Here is a 24891-nt window from a genome sequence, read left to right as displayed (position 1 = left end):
AATCAAGTTTAAATTGGAACGCCATTTTCGCATGACTACTATGCGAATATCATTCACAACTTCCAAAGTTAATTTTTTAATCCACACAGTAATCAGTGCTGTGAGAAAAAGTACTCAGTGCTTCTTCATTTTCTCCGTGTGGTAAAGGTCATCAAAGAGTATCTTATTTTTTGTACTTGTGGTGCTTTAATGGAAGCATCATCTCCTTATGTAAAATCTTTTGAAAACGTTTTCATGAAATTAGGAGAAGCTGGAATGTATCGACGATGGGAAAAAATGTATGTTAATTCTAAATTATCTACAAAAGTTGTTAAGTCTGCAAATTTTACCTTTGATATCTTGGAATCTAATAGACACATAAGAGGGAGTATGGCTTACATTTTAGCATTTGGATTCGTTTGTTCTATTTTTGTCTTTACTGGAGAGATTTTAATTAACTGGACTCTAAACTAATCATTGCAACTAATGATCTCAATACTTTTATACAAATAAATTACTAGCATTACCAGAAGAGGGAATGGAAATACGCTTCTGATGCAGAATAATATTTACTTTTGTGAAGATTGAAACCAAAAGAAGACAGGTGACAACCTTTCGGCATACCAATAGTTTGACGCTTTCCATATGCTCTCTTACTTGATTATTCACTTTCTTCAAGGCTCGAGCCAGTGAAAATATTTAAAAATACGGACTTTATGTACCAAAAATTGAAAATTAGGGATCAATTACTGACAAAAATATAACTAGTCCAAGTCAAATAAGAGAACATTTTACTTAAAACTATAAATTAAATTTTTCATAACTTGATAACTATAAAACATGAAGATATCGATAACTCCGAATCTTTGACTCGGAGTGATCGATTTCTTCATGTTTTATAATAATTAATGATGGCCCAGTGATAAAATAATTATTTTATATTATAAAAGAATCTAACTTCTTCAAAATTCTTCTGTTTCAAAATTATTTTCATCATTTCAATTCAATTATTTTATCGGGGCCCAAAAAACGGCCTTATTTGACACTCTTTCAGAGTTCAAAGGAACTGGAGATGAAAGAAGAAATTGTACTCTTGTCATTTTAATTAAAAAATTAAAAAATTCTCTTTTATTCTTACAGAATAGTGAATAACGAAAAATAAAATTTCAAAACAAGAAATTCTAAACATATTTCAAAACTGAGCAATATGAATATAAAAGGTATAAATACCTAGACAAATTATTAGGTATAATTTATCATTATTAAGATAAATTTTAACCTGTTCCTTGAATTCGCAAGTGTAAATCGAATATGAAAAATTGCATTAATATTCTTTACTAAAATATAACAAAAACGCAAAGTAAACAAGTAAAAACGAGTAAAATTATTAAAAAAAAATTTTAGGAAAATAATTACCCTAATTTAAAGTGTAACTGTAATACACTGAATAAAAATAAAATTGCACAGAATTTTAGATACGAAACTGGTTACTAGTCTTTTAAACATATTCATCTTCAGCACTTTCTATGGGACTGCATTCCCTGAAATGAAATATTACATTTAAAAAAATATTTTTCTGACGCGCTCCGCAGAAAGTTTGTTTCTGTTATTTTTACCTTAATTAAAAGCTACGGTATTTAATTTAAAACCAAAGTTAGTTTTTATTAATTATTTTGAATGTAATAAGGACTTAAATATTAATGGTTTACATTTAGAGTTGATCCCCTTTGGGTATTTTTATTCCAAAGATTACAAACATTTTCTAAAAAAATTTACTTCTGAGGTACCTTTCTTCGGAGAGCGTCACATTTATTATAATAAAAATTAATAATTTAGAATAAAAATAGCATCTTACATTAATTCTGAATGCTCATTTTCTAAAGTAGTCGCAAGATTTGACGCTGTCGATGTCGATGGGTTCGAAGCGTTATCTATTGTTGACGTGGGTGACAAGTTTAAAGACAAATTGGAAATTTCGGTCAATGGGGCAGAATATTCAGGAGCAGTTTTCTTTGGAACCCTTGTTCTAGTTATATTCAATCTGAAAGAGTAATTTAAGATTTCACAAGAAATATTAGCATTTTTTTAAATTATGATTAGATAGTTAAAAGTATTTTATGTTTCGATTGTTACTTTTCGAAACTAGAAAATACTTCCAAATACATTCAAAAAATATAATGTTCATAACAGACTCACGGTTCTTTCCTTGCTGGTGTACTAGATTTTCGATTTCTGAAATTTAAGTGAAATTCATGAAATAATATTTTCAATATACATTAATTATTATTTCCTACTTGGATAATTTCTTAAAAGAAAAGAAATTTCCTGCTAAGCTAAAATCTCGAACACTGTCAGTTCAGAAGAAAAAATCAAACCCTAGCAGATGCGGAATTGACTCAAAAATGATAAAAAATATTAATTAACTTACGCTTGTTTCTTCGACCCGGAATTCTTGTCTCTTTTCCTAAAATCAAAAACAAAACGAAATTATTTCTCCATTTACTTATAGGAGGAGAAATATTTACTTGGAATTGTTCACTAATGAGGGTTTCCCGAAGTCGCTAATTCTGAGTCCAACGTCAATTTTTAGAAATTCAAAATGGCGGATCCAATATGTCGGACAATTTTAAAAATTCTAGCTAAGCTTGTATAAATGACCACCTCGGGGGTTTTCGGAGCCGCTGATTACGAATTTAACGTCAGTTCTAAAAATTACTTAGCTCGAATTTTTCAAATTATACCGTAGAGATTGTTGCGTCGATAAATGAATAAAATAAATATAGACTTTGTAAATAGTAAAAATATCGATAACATACCCGGCTTCTTTCGTTTTACCCTGGTCCAACAATCCTCGGTAATGTTTCAAAGGCGACCACTTTTCAGTCTTTAAAAACTTAATATCCCAATCAAGTTCCTTATCGAGAAATTCCACCCTGCAATTAAATATAAATATATATTTTTTAACGATAATAATTTATGTATAAAATGATGTAAATTGATATTTCAAAACCGACTAGATGTTTTACTTATATTCTAAAGATATGTATTTCATACTTCGCACTTGATAATTAAATTTAAAAAAAGTAGCAAAAAGTAGCTTTCAAACTAAAAAAAAGTAGTAAAAAAGTATAGCTATCGAAAAATTTAACTTGACGATCAAAAAAACTCGTTTTAGACATTTTACAAAACTGACAAAAATTCCATTCTATATTTTATTTTCCTGACTTTTTCCTAGTTTTCATCAAAATATTTACTTCTTTCTTATCCTGCTAATAAATTCAATTCTTGCAATGAATTTTATTATTCGTGAAAGAATTTAAATACTTATAAAAATAATTTAATTCTTGCCAAGAATTTTATAAAAATTTTTAAATAATTAATTTCTTTAGACAAATTTTATGCAAATTCTAATTTAAATAATTAAATTTCTTAGAAATTTCTATTATTCATGAAAAGATTTGAATTTTGGAGAATTTACAAATGAATGCAGAAATTCAATTATTTTCAAAAGTAATAAAATCAGAGATAAAATTCTTCGCAGAAATTCAATTATGTTTACAAATTTAAAAAAATTCTCGTAAAAATTTAATTATCTTTAAAAATAATAAAATTCTTCTCCGAATTTCAATTATTTTCAAAAATTTTAATACAATTCTTTGCAAAATTTCAATTATTTTCAAAAAATTTTCCTCAATTCAATGATTTTCAATATCTACTATTTTAATAAAATTTTTCAAAAGAATTCAAATATTTAAAAAAAAATGTTGATAAAATTCTAAGCAAACATTAAAGTATTTTCATAAATAATAAAAATTTTACAGGAATTCAACTATTTACAAATTTTTTTTATAAATTTCTTCACAATAACTCAGTTATTTTCATAAATAATATTTTTTACAAAAATTCAATTATTTTCATAAATAATAAAACTCATCATAGAATTTCAATTATTTTTAATACAATTTTAATTGAATTCCTCAAAACATTGAACTATTCTTGAAAATTTTATTAAAATTCCTCGAAAAAATTCAATTTTGTTGATAAAATTCTTTATGATAATTCAATTTAATTAAACATTCATTTATTCAATAAATTATTTATTTTTGTATTTAAATAATTGAATTCTCGTAGAATTTTCCAATAAAAATTGATTTAAAAATGAATATCAGTTAAAATTTTAGATAATAATTGATTATTAAAAGCATTATAGCATAAATTTTAAAAAATAATTGATAATTTAATTCTTTCAAAGAATTTTAATTAAATTTTTGAAAATAATGTCATTTTTCGAAAATTTTATTTAAAATTGTATTAAAAATAATTAAAATCCTGTTAAGAATTTTATTAATTTATGAAAGTAATTGAATGTCTGTGTGGCATTTTATTAAATTTTTTTGAAAATAATTAAATTTCTAAAAAGTATTTTATAAATAATTATGAAAATAATTAAATTTTTGCGAATGATTTTATTAGAATTTTTAAAATAATTGAATTTCCAAGAAGAAAATGTATTACTTTTAAAAATAAATGCATTCTTGTGATGAATATTGTTATTTATGTAAATAATTGAATTCTTGGGAAGAATTTAATTAAATTCTAAAAGAATAATTGAATTATTTCAAAAACATTTAATGAAAATTGTATTTAAAATAATTGATTTCTTTCGAACAATATTATTAAAATATTTGAAAATTATTTTAATTCCTGTGAAGAATTCTAATATTTTTGGAAATAATTGAATTCTTCCAAAGAATTTAAAAAAACATTTTTTTAAATGATTTATTTTTTTGAAGAACTGAAATTAAATTCATAAAAATAATTACATTTTTTCCTGTAAAGTTGTATTAAAAATAATTGAAATCCAGCGATGAATTTTATTATTTATGAAAATAATGAAAATAATTGAATAGTTGCAAAAAATATTATTAAAATTTTCAAAAATAATTGAATTCCTGAGAAGAATTTTATTATTTATGAAAATAATTGAATTATTGCGAAAAATTCTATTAAAATGTTTAAAAAGAATTGAATTTCTATTAAAAATTTTGTTTTTTTAAATAATTGAATTCTTCATAAGAATGTTATAAACATTGTTTTAAATAAATAATTTTTTCGAAGTATAATAAATATAAAAATTTTATTTTAAATATTTGAATTCTTGTTAAAAACTTTATTTGTGAAAATAATTGAATTTTTCGATTAATTAATTTAAAAGAGTTTTAAAAGTAATTTAAATTCTTCGATGAGTTTTATTAATTATGAAAATAATTGAATTCTTGCTTAGAATTTTATCAAACATTTTTTTTAAATTGAATTTCTATGAAAAATGTTATTATTAGTGAAAGTAATTGAATTGTTGTAAAGAATTGTATAAAAATTTTGTTAAATTAATTGAATTCCTGTGAAAATTTTATTATGTATGAAAATAATTGAATTTTGGATGAATTTTATCAATTTTTTTTAAATAATTGAATTCTTTTGCATATGAAAATATTGCATATTGAAAATAATTGAATTTCGAATATTTTTTTTAAATAATTGAACCGTTTTAAAGAATTTGATTATAATTTTTGAGAATAGTTTTTTGATTTCTAGTATTAGCGAAATTTAAGTTGTGGAAATTCTAAAAAAAACAGTAATAGTAGCTTTTAGTGACTGAAATCTAAAAAAGTACCCAAATAGTAGCATAAAGTAAAAAAAATTGTAAATAGTAGGTTTTAGTAGATGAGTGCAAAGGCTGGTATTTTTATGTATTAAAAGTATTCGCATACTCACATGGTAATTTTATCCTCCGCCGTGAGTTTGTTTGCAAATTCAGAAAGAATTTTAAGAAAAGAAAGATTTGACGACGGTGTAGAGAGATCAATCGTTTCACCTTCCAGTAATACGAAACTAAACTTAATTCCAGCTCGATGCAACGCAACCATAGCTTCCTTATTTTTTTCAACACTCGTTCCAAATAGTGCTACAAATTTCTTCGCCAACTCCTATGACAGACAAATTAAATTTAAAAATAAGCTTATTGCGAATTTAAATCTAGTAATTGTCAAATTAGAAACGACGATTTTTGCGAAAATAGGACAAAAATTTGATGTTCAAAAATAAAGTCAAACTCCTCGCAAATATCCATAGTCTAAAAGTACTAAAAAAATTATTTTTTAATTTCTACCTGTACTTTAGTGAATTTTCTACTGTGACTATTAACCAGGCCATCCTCATCTTTTAATTCATTGAAAAGAATCATCAAAGAGTGAAGAATTGTTAAAGCACAATTTACTCTACTGATATTCATCGCTGCAGTTAACGTGTCTTTAAATAAATCTCCATATTCTTTGTTGAATACATCATAGTATGTAAACATGTGTGAAGCCGATTTTGTTGGTATTATATTGTAAGTAATAAGTTTACAATAATTTGCCAGGAATTTTCGTCTTTTATTTAAGCGCTCTATTGAGATGGATGGGTCATCCGTTCTGTTTTCTAAAAAATGTTAAGACAAAAAGGAAAATTAGTTTTAAATCTTGTGGAGAAATGGCAATAATTTATAAAAGATTTATCATTCGAATACTAACTAGTTTCATCACGAATGAATACATTTTCCAATAAAAATACATAGATTGCTTTTTCTGCTCTTGAATCTATTTCGTATACCAATGAATGCATCAGAGGATTGGGATGCGATTTTAATTGATCAGAAAAAATAAGTGACAAATCGCAAAAGGATGAGTGAGAGTGATTCTTTAAAATCATATCCACAGGCTGTAAATAAAATTATTACTGAATTATATATTTAACTTTTGTATAGTACAGGGCTCGAAACAGTGAAAGTATTTCAAAATTCGAACTTTACGGAGCAAAAATGAAAAATGATTAAAATTGTATTAAAAATAATTGAAATTCTACGATAAGTTTTATTATTTGTTAAAAATAATTGAATCCCTAAGAAGAATTTTATTATTTTTCAAAAATATTTAATTTTTGCGAAAAATATTATTACTATTAAAAATAATTGAATTTCTGCAATAATTTGTAACTTTTCCAAAATAAAATTTTTTTTCATGTTTTTAACTAAAATTCTTCTATAAATGCATTATTTTCAACAATTTTTGAAAAAGTTCGTTGAGAAATTTTAAATTCATTTGTTTACAATTCAATTTTACAAAATTTCAATTAAATATGTAAATTCTTCAATTAAATATATATTAAAAAATAAAAACTTCAAATAATATAAAAAAAATCCGCAATTAAACTTTCTCAAAAAAATATTAATTCTACAGAATTGTTAGTTAGAAATATGAAAAATTCAAATTTTCCAAGATTTTCAATTTTTAAATTAATGTATTAAAAATCATTGAATTCTTGCAAAGAATTTTATCAAAAAATTTTGAAAATAATGGAATTCCTTTTAAGAATTTTATCAAAAAATTTGTGAATAACTGAATTTCATCAAAGAATTTTAGTAAAATGTTTGAAAATTCTAATTTAATTCTTTTGATGATGTTCTTTGAATTTTTTTTTAAAATAATGGATAGTTTCATTTATAATTTTAATTGGAAATTTTTAAAGTAATTACATTTTATATGAAGAATTTTTCTTAAGTTTTTAAAATAATCGTGTTTCATAATAATTAAAATTAAACATTTAATTATTGAATTTTATTAAAATTTTTAAAAAATATTTGAATTACTTCGAAAAATTTTATTGAAAATTTAAAAAAAATTGAATTCTTTCATGAAATTTTATTAAACTTGTATTCAAAATAATTGAATTTTTAAAAATATAAAAAAATATAAAAATAATTGAATAATTAAATTATAAAAATAATTGAATTGTTTCGAAGGATTTATTATAATTTAAGGAAATAATTGAATTCCTTTGAAAATTTTAAAAGCAAATTAAGAAAAAAACTGAATTCTTTCGTGAAATTTTATTGAAAATAATTTAATCGTTTTAAAGAATTTATGAAAATCCTGGAAAATAATTGAATTCATTCGTGAAATTTTATCAAAATTTTGTTAAAAATAATTGAATTTTTGCCAAAAATGTTATTATTTATAAAGAATAATTAATTTGTTTCGAAGGATTTATTATAATTTTACAAAATAATTGAATTCTTTCGGAAATTTTTTAAGTGAATTAAGAAAAAATTTGAATTCTTAAGTAAAATTTTATTAAAATTTTGTTGAAAATAATTGAAATTTTGCAAAAAAATTTTATTACTATAAAAATAATTGAAAATATGAACAATAATAATTAATTACGTAAGTACTTAATAAATTAATTATTTAAATTGTGATTATTAAATAAATTATTTTTAAAAAAATTTAAACATCACGTTCCGCAAGCGTAACATTTGCTAGTTCAATTATAATCTAATATTTTAACTGAAATCCATTTTAAATCAATTTTTATTAGAAAAATTGTACTAGAATTCAATTATTTATATACAAAAAATCGATTTATTGAATAATTGAATGTTTCTAAAAATTTAATTCTTATAAAGAATTTCATTACCAAATTTTCAAATAATTAAATTCTTTTGACGAATTTTCATAAAATTTTTAAGAATAATTACATTTTTCGAGGAATTTGATTAAAATTGTATTAAAAATAATTAATGAAATTCTGCAATGAATTTTATAATTTATGAAAATAATTGAATTCCTAAAAAGAATTTTATTATTTACAAAAATAATTGAATTCTTTAGGAAAATTTTATTAAAATAGCAGATATTAAAAATCATTGAATTGAGAAAAATTTTTTCAAATAATTGAAATTTTGCCAAGAATTTTATTAAAATTTTTGAAAATAATTGAATTTCTGTAAAATTTTTCAATTTATATCGTACAATTTGCGAACTTTTCGTCTTTTCTCAATCAAATTACGGACTTTACGGACCTTTTTTTGAAAAAACTGACTTTTACGGACTTCAAGCAAAATTACGGACCTAGTTCAATCCCTGATAGTAAAATTATATTTTATACAATAAAAGAAGGATTCACACTCAATACTTAATTTAAAAAAGTAGCAAAAAGTAGCTATCGAAAAATAATTTTGTTATTTCAACTATTAGCGGGTTTAAAATAATGAAAATTCCAAAAAGAAATAAAGAGGTAGCTTTTAGTGGCACAAATCTATAAAAAGTATCCAAATAGTAGTTAATCGTTTAAAAAAGTAGTAAATATAATAGATTTTAGTAGCTGAGATCGAAACATGAATTAAAAATATTCGTAATTCTTTAATTTCTAGAAATTTCCATCAAGGTTGAATTCAAATTAATTGTTGGAAAGAAAAATTGCATAAAAAAGTGTTTCAGTTTTTGGATCGACTTTAAGGATACCAAAAATCAGAATTTCTCTAACAACAGTTTCAAATCCTACCGTTTTTACATTTTCCTCAGTTATAAGGTCAATCATCATCGCCATGTATGTGTCCAGATGCTCGCGAAGAAGATTACATCGGTCTTCAATTTGAGAATCAGAATCGATCCAATCTTTCATGTGACGTCGATCATATAAAATCGAATTATGCAGTGCCATTAGACAATACTTTACAGCTTCAACAGGTATCGATTTCTCCGATTTTCTGTAATTATAATTACAATTATACACTCGTCAAATTCTTAATTTCAACGTTAGAAGTTAAATTTAAAAGTTAATTAGGTAACATTAGAAATCAATTTTTAAAAACCAAACTCAATGCAACTAACATCGATAAAGCATCTACAATATGATTCAAAAGCGAATCCCAAATTTCCCAAGAATTCAGATCAAATGAAGTGTAGAAATAAGCTATTTTTTTGAGATCCTCTGTAATCTTTGAGAAACTTTCGGCACTACTATCGCCACTTGCATTCGCGATTGATAAGTCTTCAACATTTTTCTTGTACGTCTGAATAATTCCGTCAATTATTCTCGAACGTACTGTATCACAGCTGAAAATAAGAATCAAAATATCATGAGACTACCTTTTTGAAACTTTCAATGAGAGAGTATTTTTATTATTTATTTTAGAAATTTATTTCAATTTTTTAGAAACATTAATTTACCTGTTGAATATAGCATATCCTTCAGTGCACAAGTTGTAAAGAACTTGAATGGCATTTTTCAGTACTTCCAAATCCTCAGTCGTTTCTATTAACGCTTGAATTTCGACTAATAATAAATCAAGTTGTTCTTGTTTCCTAAATTTCGTGTAAATGTTCAAGTCAAAATATTTCGGAATCAAAAGAAGCTGAGCGAGAATTCCAAAATCTTGTTTGTATTTAACAATCAAATCCGGTAAAATTTCAATGAAATGTTTAGTGATTATTTCCTGATCATTTTTAATTTGTTTCTTTACACTCGCCGTTACTTTTTGTGTTGATTCTCGATAAATTGGAAGTTCACCTGAAATGAGCAAAAGCTTAATAAACTCTATGCTTCTACATTGGAACCTCAGAATTAGAAATGGAATCATTCGTTATAAAATTTCTCTAAAGAATTTAATTATTTTTTAAATTTTTAATAAATGCTTCAAAACAAATCAATTATTTTTATAAATAGTAAAATTCTTTGCAAAAATTCAATTATTTTCAAAACAATTCGAAAGAATTCAAATATTTTCATAAAATTTAATTATTTCCTAAAATTTTAATAAATTCTTCAAAAACAATTCAACTATTTTTATAAATATTAAAATTCTTTGCAGGAATTCAATTATTTTTAATCCAATTTAAATAAAATTACAAAAAAGAATTTAATGATATTCAAACATTTCCATAAAATTCAATTTGAAGAAGAATTTAAAATTTTCTAAAAATAATTCAATTATTCTCAAAATATACTTTTAATTGAATTTCTTGAAAGAATTTAATTATTTTCAAATATTTCTATAAAATTCTTCAAAACAATTTAATTATATCTTAAAATTTTTATAAAATCTTCGAAACATTCCAATTATTTTTATAAATAATTTCTTAAATTGTAAAATTATTCGCAAACATCAAAAGCTAAATTTTTAAATAAGTATTCAATTATTATTTTTCCATAGGAATTAAAATACTTCAAAACATTCAAATTCAAACATTTTTAAAATTCAACAACTTATAAGAATATTATTATAAAACATGAATTTATTAATTTATTAATTTACAAAAATTATAATAACATTCTAAGCAAGAATTCAATTATTTTTATAAATAATAAAATTCTTCACAGGGTTTCAATTATTTTTAATACAATTTGAAGTGAATTCTTCGAAAGAATTCAATTATCAATTATTTTTAAAAATTCAGGCTATAATCCTTTTAATATTCAAATATTATCTAAAATTTTAACTGATATTCATTTTTAAATAAATTTTATATTGGAAAATTCTACGAGAATTCAATATTATGTAAATACAAAAATAAATATTTTTTTGAATAAATGAATGTTTCTCGAAATTTAATTATCATCAAGAATTTTATCAACAAAATTGAATTTTTTCGAGGAATTTTAATTAAATTTTCAAGAATAATTAAATTTTTCAAGGAATTCAATTAAAATTGTATTAAAAATAATTGAAATTCTATGATGAGTTTTATTATTTATGAAAATAATTGAATTTTTGTAAAAAATGTTATTATTTATGAAAATAACTGAATTATTGTGAAGAAATTTATAAAAAAAATTTGTAAATAGTTGAATTCCTGTAAAATTTTTATTATTTATGAAAATAATTTAATTTTTGGTTAGAATTTTATCAACATTTTTTTTTAAATATTCGAATTCTTTTGAAACATTTTTTTTCAAATAGTAGATATTGAAAATCATTGAATTGAGGACAATTTTTTGAAAATAATTGAAATTTTGCAAAGAATTGTATTAAAATTTTTGAAAATAATTGAAATTCGAAGAAGAATTTTATTATTTTTAAAGATAATTAAATTCTTACAAGAATTTTTTGTAAATTGTTGAACACAATCAGGGTTGCCACGCTTTTCATCATTTCAAATTTCCTTACTTTTACAGGTTTTTCAGGTTAAAAAACGGATTTCTTTGTAAATATTCAATTATTTTCAATATTAATTTTTACGTATAATTTCGATTATTCTGACAGTCTTCAAATAAAAATATATTAGAAAATAAAAACATGAAGAATTAAAGAAAAATTCAATTCAACTTTTTTATAAAATTAATTCTACAGAATTGTTTATCAAAAAGTACGACAAGTTCAAATTTCCAAAGCTTTTAATTTAAAAGCTTTTCAAAATTCAATTATTTCTAAAAATCTACGCTATATTGCTTTCAATATTCAATAATAATCTAAAATTTTAACTGAAATTTATTTTTAAATTAGTTTTTATTTAAAAATTCTGCGAGAATTCAATTATTTAAATACAAAAATAAGTATTTTATTAGATAATTGAATGTTTCTTAAAATTGAATTTTTATATAAAGATTTTTATCAAACAAATTTTTAAATAATTGAATTCTCTTGACAAATTTTAAAAAAAATTTTAAGAATAAGTTTATTTTTCGGAAATTTGATTAAAATTTTATTAAAAATAATTCAATTTCTCCAAAGAGAAAAGAGTTTTCAAAACTTTTTTTTTCTTATAAGAGTTTTTGAAAATAATTGAAATTTTGCTAAGAATTTTATTAAAATTTTTGAAAATATTTGAATTTCGGAGAAAAATTTATAAAGATTATTGAAATTTTGACGAGAATTTTTGTAAATTGTTGAACACAATTAAATTTCTGCGAAGGATTATATTACTTTTGAAAATAATTGAAAGTCTGAGATAGAGTTTTATTATTTATGAAAATAATGAAATGTTTGCGTAGAATTTAGAATTTTTTTTTAAATAATTGAATTCTTTTGGGGATTTTTTTTATTAAAGTATAGTAGATATTAAAAATCATTGAATTGAGGAAAGTTTTTGAAAATAATTGAAATTTTGCCATGAATTTCATTAAAATTGTTGGAAATAATTGAATTTCTAAGAAAAATTTTACTAATTTGGAAAATAATTGAATTTCTGCAATAATTTGTAATTGCTTCAAAATTCAATTTCTGTTAGTGTTTTTAATTAAAATTCTTCTATAAATTCATTATTTTTAATAATCAATTAAAAATATATATTAAAAAATTTAACTAATTTCATAAGAATTGGAATAATTAAAATTTTTCAAAAATCTACGTTCTTTAAGACGATTTCTAATTAAATTTATTCAAAATTGAAATTTTACAAAATTTCAAATTAAAATCTTTTGAAATTCATCTATACTTATGAAAATTGTAAACGTTACTCTTTAAAAATTCAATTAATTTTGGAATATTTGTGTAAAATTAGATTTCAAGAATAAACTTTCGAAAATAACAATTTTCCTGGATTTCGATCAAAATTCCCTGACTTTTCCAGGTTTTTTCAAGGTTTATAAAATTCTCTGACATTTCCAGGTTGAGTGGCAACCCTAATAATTGAATTTCTCCGAAGAATTTTATAACTTTTGAAAGTAATTGAATCATTTGTAAATTCTCCAAAATTCAATTTTTCCCAGTACTTTAATAAAAATCCCTGACTTTTCCCTGACTTCCCTGACCTGTGGCAACCGTGTAGTTGAGTACAAAGCCTGAATTCTAAAGTAATTAGGTATATTAAAAAAATTCTTACCTGTAGCTGCTTGCTTGATAGAAGAAACCATAATAACCACAAAGGTAGTAACCACATCTTTATCCAAAGATATTTCATCTTCAAGCAACAAATTAGTCATTAAATTCCAATCTTTCAATACTTCACCTTCATCGATCATAGCATCTACAAATAAATCAGCAAATTGGGGAGTATCTGCTTCGTGGAAAAATACTACCAAGTCTCGAATAAGTGTCGTATTTGTAGATGCATCCGACGTCATGCTATCATTGTCTGAACTTGATGAGTTGGAAATATAAATCTGAAGAAACTTGCCAGCCAATCGAGCGAGTGGCTGATGTCTTTCAAACACAAGTTTAAAAATATATTCATAATTTGCAATACTCAGAACTTGGCGATCTTTCTTCAGAATTTCTATAACAATTTTCATTGCTAAAACGCCAACATCGAAATTTACATCAAGTGTCATGTAAACCAATCTCTCCTTGAATTTCTTATTGAAATCATGCAACTTTTCCTTCATATCATTTGCATTATACAAAGGTTGCAAAATTTCGAGACATATTAATCTCACTTCTGGATCACCATCAGAAATTGAGCGTCCTGTATAAAAGATTTGTCATTTGAATATTAAGAAGCATTAAAAAAAAGTAATTTTTATTAAAAAAATGTTAAAAATTAAAATAAAATTTTTATAATTACCAATGTATTTGAGAAAGTCGTCCTTAACAAATAACTCGGGTATTGCTTGAAACCAAAAGTCGAGTTCTTGCATGCAAATTGATCGAATTTTAGCAATGCTGTCGACAAATCTCAAAGCAAAAACTTTATCTATTAATTTAACTATTAGTTCATGTATTATTCGACTATTTTCAACATCGGACTCAGATTGAGAAATATCACTTGAGGAGCGTCTTAAGGATTTCAATATTTTTATCAAACTGGAAATGATTTTTAGAGCTGTGAATAGAAATATAATTTTAAAATAAAATCGTTCTGCAATTGGTTACTCGGGTATTTCGAGCTCACTGATTAGAATTAGAAAAAATAATTTTAAACGCCCTTTTTCAGAAATTTTGATTGTCTGATAACGAACGGGTGGAGCTGCTACTTCTTAAAAACATTATAAAATTTTCTATGCTTCAAGATGTTGTTAAGCAACATCCCGTAGTTTTTCAATGAATTTTCTCCCGGCGCCTTTAAATTACAGCTTTATGCTAGCTTTACTCGCGTTCGGTATAAATATCCCAGACTTCGCACTCGATAATTAATTTTGAAAAATTGTAGCAAAAAGTAACTTTCAAACTAAAAAAAGTAGTAAAAATATAGCTTTCGAAGAATTAAACTTGACGACTGAAAAATTTATTAGCCTGACTTTTTTCTAATTTCCATCAAAAATATTTACTTCTTTCTTATCATGATAATAAATTGAATTCCTGCAATGAATTTTATTATTCATGAAAGAATTTAAATATTTATAAAAATAATTAAATTCTTGTGAATATTTTTATAAAAAACTTTAAATAATTGATTTCCTTCGACTAATTTTATGCAAATTCCAATTTAAATAATTAAATTCCGGAGAAATATTTATTATTCATTAAAAGAATTTAATTCAAATAAAGATATTTATAAAAAAATTTTTAAATACTTGAAGTCTGTTTGAAAATTTTATGAAAAATAGTAGATATTGAAAATCATTGAATTGACAAAAGTTTCTAGAAATAATTAAATTTTACAAAGAATTCCATTAAAACTTTTGATAATAATTGAATGTCTGTGTGGTATTTTATTACATATTATTTGAAAATAATTGAATTTCTAAAAATCATTTTATTATTTATGAAAATAATTGAATTCTTGCGATCGATTTTAATAGAATTTTTTAAAACAATTGAATTTCCAAGAAGAAATTTATCACTTTTAAAAATAATTGAATTCTTGTGATAAATATTGTTATTTATGAAAATAATTGAATTTTGAAGGAAGAATTTTATTAAAATCAAAAAGAATAATTAAATTATTTCAAAAAAATCTAATTAAAATTGTATTAAAAATAATTAATTTCTTTCGAACAATTTTATTAAAATATTAGAAAATAATTGAATTCCTGTAAAAAATTCTAATATTTTTGTAAATAATTGAATTCTTCCAAAGAATTTTTAACAACATTTTTCTAAATGATTGATTTTTTTGAGGAACTGAAATGAAATTTTTAAGAATAATTACATTCCTAGAGCAATTCCTGAAAAATTGTATTAAAAATAATTGAAATCCTACGATGAATTTTATTATTTATGAAAATAATTGAATAGTTGCTAAGAATTTTTAAAAAATTTTCAACAATAATAGAATTCCTGAGAAGAATTTTATTATTTATGAAAATAATTAAATAATTGCGAAATATTTGTCAAATAATTGGATTTATCGATTAATTAATTTAAAATAGTTTTAAAAATAATTGAATTTCTTCGATGACTTTTATTATTTCTGAAAATAATTAAATTCTTGATCAGAATTTTATCAAAAAATTTTTTAAAAAATTGAATTGTCATGAAAAATGTTATTATTAGTGAAAGTAATTGAATTATTGTAAAGAATTGTTCAGCAATTAATTGATAGAAATTAATAGAAATTTTAGACATAAATACCTGCAAGTGTTGTTGTGTGTCTTAATCCTTGAAAATGCGATCCAGACGATTTAATCAAAAAATGTATAAATTTGTCGATAAAATAAGCATCATAAATTATCTCACTCTTATAACACTCCTCAATTAAAATATGCATAAATTGTGAGAAATTGTCGCAAAATTCTTTCCACTCAAAAGTGTATCTTAATAAATGATACTTTCCATCCTCCTAAACAGAAATTAAACATTTTCACATTATTATGAATTAGTAAATTATTAAAGTTTAAGAATTAAATTTAATAACTTACAGTAAAGCAAAATTCTTCATCAATGATTTTCATTAATCGTGGATTATCATACATTTCATGTGTAACAAACTTTTTGCAGCCAATTGAATCCATAATAAATTGTATTAACAATAGGACAGCATCTTTTTTATTCAACTTGTATTCTTGAATCCATTCGTTTACAATTTCCTTTAAAAAATAAATTTCAGAATTAAATTACTGATGTTTCTCAATATTTCAGAATAAAAATAATTGACTATCTTTAGAGTAAATCTTACATTAATCGGTGTACCATTTTTCACGTAATGGTAAATATTGGTTTTTTCATCTAAAATACGTAAATGAATCTGATTTTCTTGAACAGTGTCAGGCGTTGAAGAAGTTGAATCAACGTATAATCTTCTAGAGGAACGTGCGTCTAGAAAAAAAATATTTTTTTAAGTAACAATATCCAAAAGGAAATTTTGCAATAACTATGAAACATTTTTTACAATGAGTTTGAAAAAAAATGTGTTTTTTTTTAAATTCTGCACTAGAAAGTCCCCTTAAAAACCTACTTTTAATATTTTGAAAGTAGGTTTTACTTATTTATAAAATTCAGGTTTAATTATTTTCAAACTCACTACGTGACTTTGATTTCTCAAGTGTGTTCTTCCTCGTTGACAATTTTGATGGCTGTGAATGTCTTGGCGAATAATCGACAAGCGATTGTTGAGAAGATAAACTTGAAGTCTGTTCTTCAGAACTGCTTGCAATTGCCCTGAAACATAAATATTTGATTAAAGTAATTTTTAATCCTTCTGATATAATTTTCATTTAAGAAATCCAATTAATAATTAATCATTCTTACGGTGGATTTTCAGTTCTGTCGGACAAAGAGTCGGAAGAATCTTGAATAGATCTCCGACTTCTCCTTTTCCTTCCAAGCATCATTTTACACTAGAGCTGAGTTCTACTAAATCGAAAATAATTTACATACAGTTACGTACAACTTAGAAAACAATAATAAAACAATTCTAAGAATTAGTTTTTAAAACATATTGTATTTTTATTTTTCGAAAATAATTCTTTTTGAAGAATTTCTTAATTTTTTTTTAAACAATGAAGTTTTTTTTAATAGAATAATAATATTTTGAAAATAATTGAAAATAATAGAAAATAATTTTTTGTAATAATCGTATCTATTAATTATTGTAGTTAAAAATTTGATTAGATTTTAATTAAAAATTCTTCGGAAATAATTAAATACCTATTATTTTTAGAATTTGAATTTAACTTTCAAATAAAACTGGATTCTTTCGAGAAATTTTCTAAAAATTGTATGGAAAATATAATTGAATTCCCAGGTTAAAAAACTAAATTTTTCCAGGTTTTTAAAACTACATTTATATTTTCTCAAATTCAATTACTCAAATAAGTTTTTACAAATACATAGAACTTTATCTATTTTCCTATTATTCAATCCGGGTTGCCACAAAAATATAATTTTGTTTTTCCCTGACTTCAAATAATTTCAAGAAAATGCCATTAAACTTTTTCAAAAAAATTAAATCTACACAATTTTTAGTTAAAAGTAGGAAAATTTCAAACTTTCAAAGATTATAATTTGAAACCTTTTCAGAATTCAATTATATCTTTATATCTAAAAATTCACACTATAATATTTATTTAATATTCAATAATAATCTAAAATTTTAACTGTATTAGTCACTTTAAATCAATTTTTATTAGAAAATTCTACGAGAATTCAATTATTTAAATACAAAAAAAATTATTTTATTGAATCATGGACTGTTTCTCAGAATTGAATACCCATAAAGAATTTTATCAATAACAAATTTTAAATAATTAAAATTCTTTTAATGAATTTTAATAAATTTTTAAGAATAATTTCATTTTTTGAGAAATTTGATTAAAATTGCATTAAAAATAATCGAATCTCTGCAAAAAATTTGATTATTCATAAAAAAGAATTGAATTATTGCGAAGATATTTATAAAAAATTTGTAAACAACTTAATTCCTGAGAAATTTTTATTTATTAATGAAAATAATAAAAATTTTGCCAAGAATTTTATTAAAATAAAATATTTCAAAAGAATTAAATATCTGCTAAGAATTTTACTACTTTGAAAATAATTGAATTTCTGCAATTTATTATTTGTAACTTTAGAAAACAAAAATTTTCCAGGATTACGCAATAAAAATTCCTTGACTTTTTCAGGTTTTTTTAAGGTTTATAAAATTCCCTGACATTTCCAGGTTTAGTGGCAACCCTGAAATTTTTAAAAATAATTTAATAATTGTATATTTCTTAAAGTTGAATTCTTATAAAGAACTTTATCAACATTATTTTAAATAATTGAATTTTTACGAAAAATTGCATTAAAATTTTTGAAAATTGTGTTTTAAATAATTGATTTTCTTTGAAAATTGTATATTATTTATGAAAATAATTGAATTCTTTCAAAAAATTTTATAAAAATTATATTGAAAACAATTCAATTATTATAATTTCATTAAAAATTTTTTTAATAACTGAATTCTGTCAAAGAATTTTATTAAAATTTTTGAGAATAGTTGCATTTTTCGCGGAATTCATTTAAAATTGTATTAAAAATAATTGAAATCCTGTGATGAGAGTTTTAATATTTATAAAAATAATTGAATTCCTGAGAAGAATTTTATTATTTATTAAAAATAATTGAATTCTTGCGAAAAATTTTATAAAAATTTAATTAATCAATGGATATTTTTGGAATAAATAATTTAATTCCTGTGAACATTTTTTTATCTATGAAAATAATTGAATGTTCGTAAAGAATTTTATAAATATTTTTTAAAAATTATTCATCTCTTTTAGGACATTTTTTTATTAAAATAGTAGACAATAAAAATCGTTGAATTTCGAAATATTTCTGAAAATAATTGAATCGTTTTAAGGAATTTTACTAAAATTGTTGATTTTTTTCCAATAATTTTATTAACATTTTTTAAATTAATTTTGCGTTATTTCAACTGTTAACTGTAATTTCTCAAACATGGAAAAAAGTAGCTTTTTAGTAGAACAAATAAAAAAAAGTATCCAAATAGTAAATATTAGGTTTTAGTAGATGAGTGCGAGACCTGAAATTTTTAAAATGTCATTTCTATCAGGTGAAAATTTGAACTTTAAGAATTTATTTAACAATGTTTATTCTATTGTTGGAGTATTAATAAAATATTTGTTTTCAAAATTTTTTAAAAACTTTGGAATAAAAAAAAATTTATGAAAAGAGTTAAAATTTTTTACGCAACACAGTTCACACTTTACATTATAGAGAATAAAGTGTTTGGCTTTGTTAGTAGAATCCGCAAAAACAAAATAATTTTATTCTATAAAAACTTTGAGAATAATTTAATAGAAAACACTTATAATTTAGAACGTGTCAATAAGAATAAATACAAATACCTGACGTACACTTGTGTCCAGAAATATACGTATTTATATTATTCATAAAATTATAAACTTTCTTGTTTCCTTGAGGCTGGAGGCCTCGTTTCCTTTGTTCAGCTTTGTTCTTTGTTCGGATGCACGGATTTAACGGTTTTTTCTACGTGCATAGAAAAACTACTTCTATTATGATACATATCGACTGTAGATTTTCACATTGAGCAGGGTTGGGAACTGCAGACAGGCAGGCAAGCAGTCCAGCTGTGAGAGCACCTTTATACTCAGTTCTTAACGTTCTTGACAATGTGTATTCTATGCTTTAAGCTTTAACCTACAAATGTAATCAATGTAAATAATAAACAAATGTAAAAAACCGGTTTTGATTTATGCAATTTGAGCAAATAATTATAACTTGAATCATAATTAAAAAAAACCTCATTACTGAGAATAAAAATAGACAAGTTATATTTATATTCGCTGACGCATGTTAATCGCATAAACAAACTGTAAATTTAGTTCTTGTATGTTTATTTTCATTATTATAATTTGATATAACCATTGATTATAAAATTTTTAAATACAGATTTTAAAGAAATGGCTTCACGACTGAGCAATAAACGAAAAATTAAGTCTCTTATAACAGTTACCACTTCTGGTATAGCGTTAAGTGGAGGCTTATTGCTTTATCAAGGCAACGAAAAGTTCTTTAATCAAGTGGTGATGCCTGTCACACGACTACTAGATCCAGAGGTAGCTCATAATTTTGGCATCAAAGCTGCGAAATGGGGTTTATTGCCCACACAAAAAATTCAGGATCCCGTTTCACTGAAAACAACTCTCTGGGGATTGCAATTCGACAATCCACTTGGAATGGCTGCTGGTTTTGATAAGCAAGGCGAAGCGATTCCAGGTCTGCAAAAAATGGGCTTCAGCTTTGTGGAAATAGGTAAAAACTTATTTATTTTAGTTGTTTATTTATTTATTAAATGTATTTTAATTATTTTTCTTATTGTAATTTATATCCTCATAAATAAAATCAAACTTCTCTCTGAACATTGCTTGAAACTTCAAAATTTTAGTGTAAATATTTCTTTTCAAAATATGAGAGGCTAAAGTCTGCAAAGTTTTTAAAAACTAAAAATCAAAAAAAAATTTTTACGTTAAATTCATCTTTAATTGTCATGTGCGTAGATTTTTAAAAAAATAATTTATTGTTACTAAGGGTTCATACCACTTTACATGCCTGGAAATTTAGCTTTTTTGTAGAATTTTTTTTTAATCTCTAATACTAGAAATCAAAAAACTATTCTCAAAATTAATAATCAAATTCTTTAAGAAGATTCAATTATTTTCAAAAAATATTCGAAATTCAATTATTTTCAATATCTAGTATGTATTTTCATAAAATATCGCAAAAAATTCAATTATTTAAAAAATGAAATTCGTCAAAAATTCAATTACTTTCATGAATAATAAAACTCATCGAAAAATTGAAATTATTTTTAATACTCTTTTAAATTAATTAATCTAAAAATTCAATTATTCTCACAAATAAAGTTTTCCAAAACAATTCAATTATTTAAGATAAAATTTTCATAATATTTATTATATTCCGAAAAAATTAATTATTTAAAACAATCTTTATAAAATTCTTCTAAAGAATTTAATTATTTTAAAAAATAACAAAATTTTTCACAGAAATTCAATTATTTTTAAATATTTTAATAAAATTTTTCCCAATAATTCAATTATTTTCATAAATAATAAAATTCTTCTCAGGAATTCAATTATTTTTTAAAATTTTAATAAAATTCTTAGCAAATATATTCAATTACTTTCATAAATAATCCAAATTTATCGCAGAATTTAAATTATTTTTAATACAATTTTACAGGAATCGCTCAAAAATGTAATTTTTCTTAGAAATGTAATTTTTCTTAAAAATGTAATTTTTCTTAAAAATTTGATTTCAATTCCTCGAAAAAATCAATTATTTAAAAAAGTGTTTCTTTAGAATTCTTTGAAAAAATTCAATTATTTACAAAAATATGAGAATTTTTCACAGGAATTCAATTATTTTCAAATATTTTAATAAAATTGTTAGAAAGAAATCAATTATTTTAAATACAATTTTAATTACATTTTTTTGAAATAATTCAATTATTCTTTTAGATTTTAATAAAATTCTTCCCAAGAATTATTTTCATAAATAATAAAATGCTTTTTAGGAATTCAATTATTTTCAAAAAAATTTAATAAAATGGCACACAGACATTCAATTATTGTCAGAAATTCTAATAGAATTCTTTGTAAAATTTAATTATTAAAACAACTTTTCGCAATTCAATTCAATGACCGGGAAATTTTGATATTTTTTATTGAAAAGAATTTTTTTTAAGTCACTCATTATTTTGTGAGAAAAAATATAAATCTATTTCGAAACTTATTAATAATATATTTCATTAAAAAATATTGAATGATCTTCTATAAAATTGTTTTATTATGTAAAAAAAATTTTAATACATATTCAGGGTTGCCGAGGGTCCGGGAAATCAAGAAAAAGTCAGGGAATTTTATGAAAAGTAAAAGATTTTTAAAAACCCGTATTTCACATTAACATCAATTCATTTTTCTACAATAATTTGTAACTATTTTTTATATTTTAGAATTTCAATTATTTTTAATACAACTTTAATTACATTTTATGAAAGAATTCAATTTTTAAAAAAATTCTTTATAACATTTTTCGAAAGAATCTAATTATTTTCTAAAATTTTAATAAATCCTTTAAAACAATATAATTGTTTTTATAAACAGTAACATTCATCGCAAAAATTAAATTATTTTTCAAAAGTAATAAAATTCTTCTCAGGAATTCAATTATTTTCAATACAATTATTAACAAATTAGATTGTATTCAATAAATTAAAGAAATTGTTAAATTGTTCATATAAAAGCAAATTACTTTGAAAAATTTCAATTAAAATTATTAAAGAAACTCTATTATTTTAAAGAAACTCAAAGAAATTCTTCAAAAAGATTTAATTTAGATTATGAAAAATTTTAATAAAATTCTTCCCAAATTCAATTATTTTCATAAATAACATGAAATTTTTCCAGAGATTCAATTATTTTTGTAAATAATAAAATTCTTTTTATGAATTCAATTATTAAAATTCTTCGCTAGAATTCAATTATTTAAAAAAAAAAATTAATAAAGTTCTTTGTAAGAATTCAATTAGTTATGAAAATTTTAATATAATTCATTGCAAAAATTCAATTATTTAACAAAATTTTAATGAAATTCTGCACAAACATTTAATTATATTCATAAAATAATTAGAATTACACAAGAAATTTCAATTGAGTACTTAGAAATTTTTTATAAATTTCTTCCTAATAATTTTATTATTTCCATAATTAGTAAAACTCATCACAGAATTTCAATTATTTTAAATTCAATTTTAATAGAATTTCTCGAAAAATGTAAAATTATTCTTAAAAATCTTATTTCAATTTGTCAAAAGAATTTGAGTTATTTAAAAATTTGTTGATAAAATTCTTTATGATACTTAAATTTTAATGAAACATTTAATTATTCAATAAGTTATTAATTTTTGTATTTAAATAATTGAATTCTAGTTGAATTTTCTAATAAAAATTGATTTAAAAATGAATTTCAGTTAAAATTTTATAGATAATAATTGAATACCTATTAAAAGCATTATAGATTAAAGTTTTAGAAATAATTTAATTCTGAAAAAGTTTTAATTGAATTTTTTGAAATTTTTGTTTCCTAATATATATTTAATTGAAAAATTTACGAATAATCGAAATTTTTGGTAAAATTGAATTGTAAACAAATGAATTTGAAAATTCTGAAAATGAAATTTTTTCGAAAATTATTAAAAGAGTCCTTTATATGTTGAATAAATAAGTAAATCTGATTTCAGGTTCTGTCACTCCACAGCCGCAATTAGGAAATCCAAAACCTCGAGTTTTTAGATTATTAGAGGACACTGCAGTGATAAATAGATATGGATTCAACAGCGACGGACACGAAGTAGTTTACAATCGTCTAAAGGAAGTGAAAGAAGATCCGAATTTCGAAGGAATCGTAGGCGTAAATTTAGGCAAAAACAAATTATCCGAGGATGCCGCTTTCGATTATATGGAAGGTCTTCGTAAATTCTCCGACCTCGCCGACTATTTTGTTGTCAACATTTCCAGTCCAAATACTCCGGGTTTAAGAAATCTTCAAAATAAAAATAACTTGCATAATTTGTTACTAAAATTAAACGAGACACGAGAGACACTCAAAAAGCAGACTCCACTTCTTCTGAAGTTAGCACCCGATTTAACTGAAGAAGAGAGACAAAATATCGCGGAAGTTGTGCTAAATAAAAAAACACAAGTCGACGGACTTATCATATCGAACACGACAATCGATCGTTCTCATTTGAAGAGCGTGAACAGAGATGAAATCGGTGGCCTCAGCGGTAAACCATTGACTCAAACGTCAACTGAAATGATCGCCGACATGTTTCAACGTACAAAGGGAAAAGTTCCCATTATCGGAGTCGGAGGAATTTTCTCCGGAAGTGACGCCTATGAGAAAATTAAAGCTGGCGCCTCTCTAGTCCAGATTTATACCTCATTTATTTACCACGGACCTCCAATCGTTGGGAAAATTAAGGATGAATTGAATAAACTCCTCCTTCAAGACGGTTATTCTTCTCTTTCTGAAGCTGTGGGGAAAAATTCAAATTCAAGTACAAAGTAGAATCTAATATTTTAAAAGCCTATTTTTATAAATATAAATAAATAAAATTTTGTATTAATTGTAAGATTTTCTGTAAATAATTGTTAAAACTTTTAATACCATTGTTAACAAAATGTATCTTGATTTTTATTGATCGATTAAAGAGTTGAATAATTTATAAA

At 22.7% G+C, this 24891-nt stretch overlaps 2 protein-coding genes across 6 annotated transcripts; one reads left to right on the top strand and one right to left on the bottom strand.

The window, feature by feature from the left end:
- Positions 1–1210: 1210 nt before the first annotated feature.
- Positions 1211–20103, bottom strand: LOC122502978 (cohesin subunit SA-2-like). Of its 4 annotated transcripts, none has more exons than XM_043613352.1 (19): positions 19966–20103; positions 17366–17470; positions 17139–17275; positions 16794–16933; positions 16537–16704; positions 16250–16457; positions 14301–14558; positions 13620–14201; positions 10029–10368; positions 9690–9914; positions 9361–9565; positions 6552–6738; positions 6149–6459; positions 5755–5966; positions 2796–2912; positions 2408–2443; positions 2176–2211; positions 1835–2020; positions 1211–1520 (listed from the first exon to the last, which is right to left on the bottom strand). In XM_043613352.1, exons 2-19 carry the CDS (start codon positions 17446–17448, stop codon positions 1478–1480), a joined length of 3474 nt encoding a protein of 1157 aa, XP_043469287.1. In that variant the 5' UTR covers positions 17449–17470; positions 19966–20103; the 3' UTR covers positions 1211–1477. The 4 variants fall into 4 exon arrangements, with proteins under 4 accessions (XP_043469287.1, XP_043469285.1, XP_043469286.1 ...); XM_043613350.1 differs by having other exon boundaries at positions 17366–17467; XM_043613351.1 differs by having other exon boundaries at positions 19975–20103.
- A 137-nt stretch (positions 20104–20240) lies between these two features.
- Positions 20241–24891, top strand: LOC122502975 (dihydroorotate dehydrogenase (quinone), mitochondrial). 2 transcript variants are annotated; one of them, XM_043613346.1, is made up of 3 exons: positions 20241–20295; positions 20531–20893; positions 23901–24891. In XM_043613346.1, exons 2-3 carry the CDS (start codon positions 20542–20544, stop codon positions 24728–24730), a joined length of 1182 nt encoding a protein of 393 aa, XP_043469281.1. In that variant the 5' UTR covers positions 20241–20295; positions 20531–20541; the 3' UTR covers positions 24731–24891. The 2 variants fall into 2 exon arrangements, with proteins under 2 accessions (XP_043469281.1, XP_043469279.1); XM_043613344.1 differs by having other exon boundaries at positions 20258–20453.

Source organism: Leptopilina heterotoma, unplaced genomic scaffold (genome assembly GCF_015476425.1).
Source record: "Leptopilina heterotoma isolate Lh14 unplaced genomic scaffold, ASM1547642v1 Lhet_24, whole genome shotgun sequence".
Taxonomy (NCBI): domain Eukaryota; kingdom Metazoa; phylum Arthropoda; class Insecta; order Hymenoptera; family Figitidae; genus Leptopilina; species Leptopilina heterotoma.
Note: the sequence above shows the minus strand (reverse complement) of the source record. Positions and strands in the feature narration are given on the sequence as shown.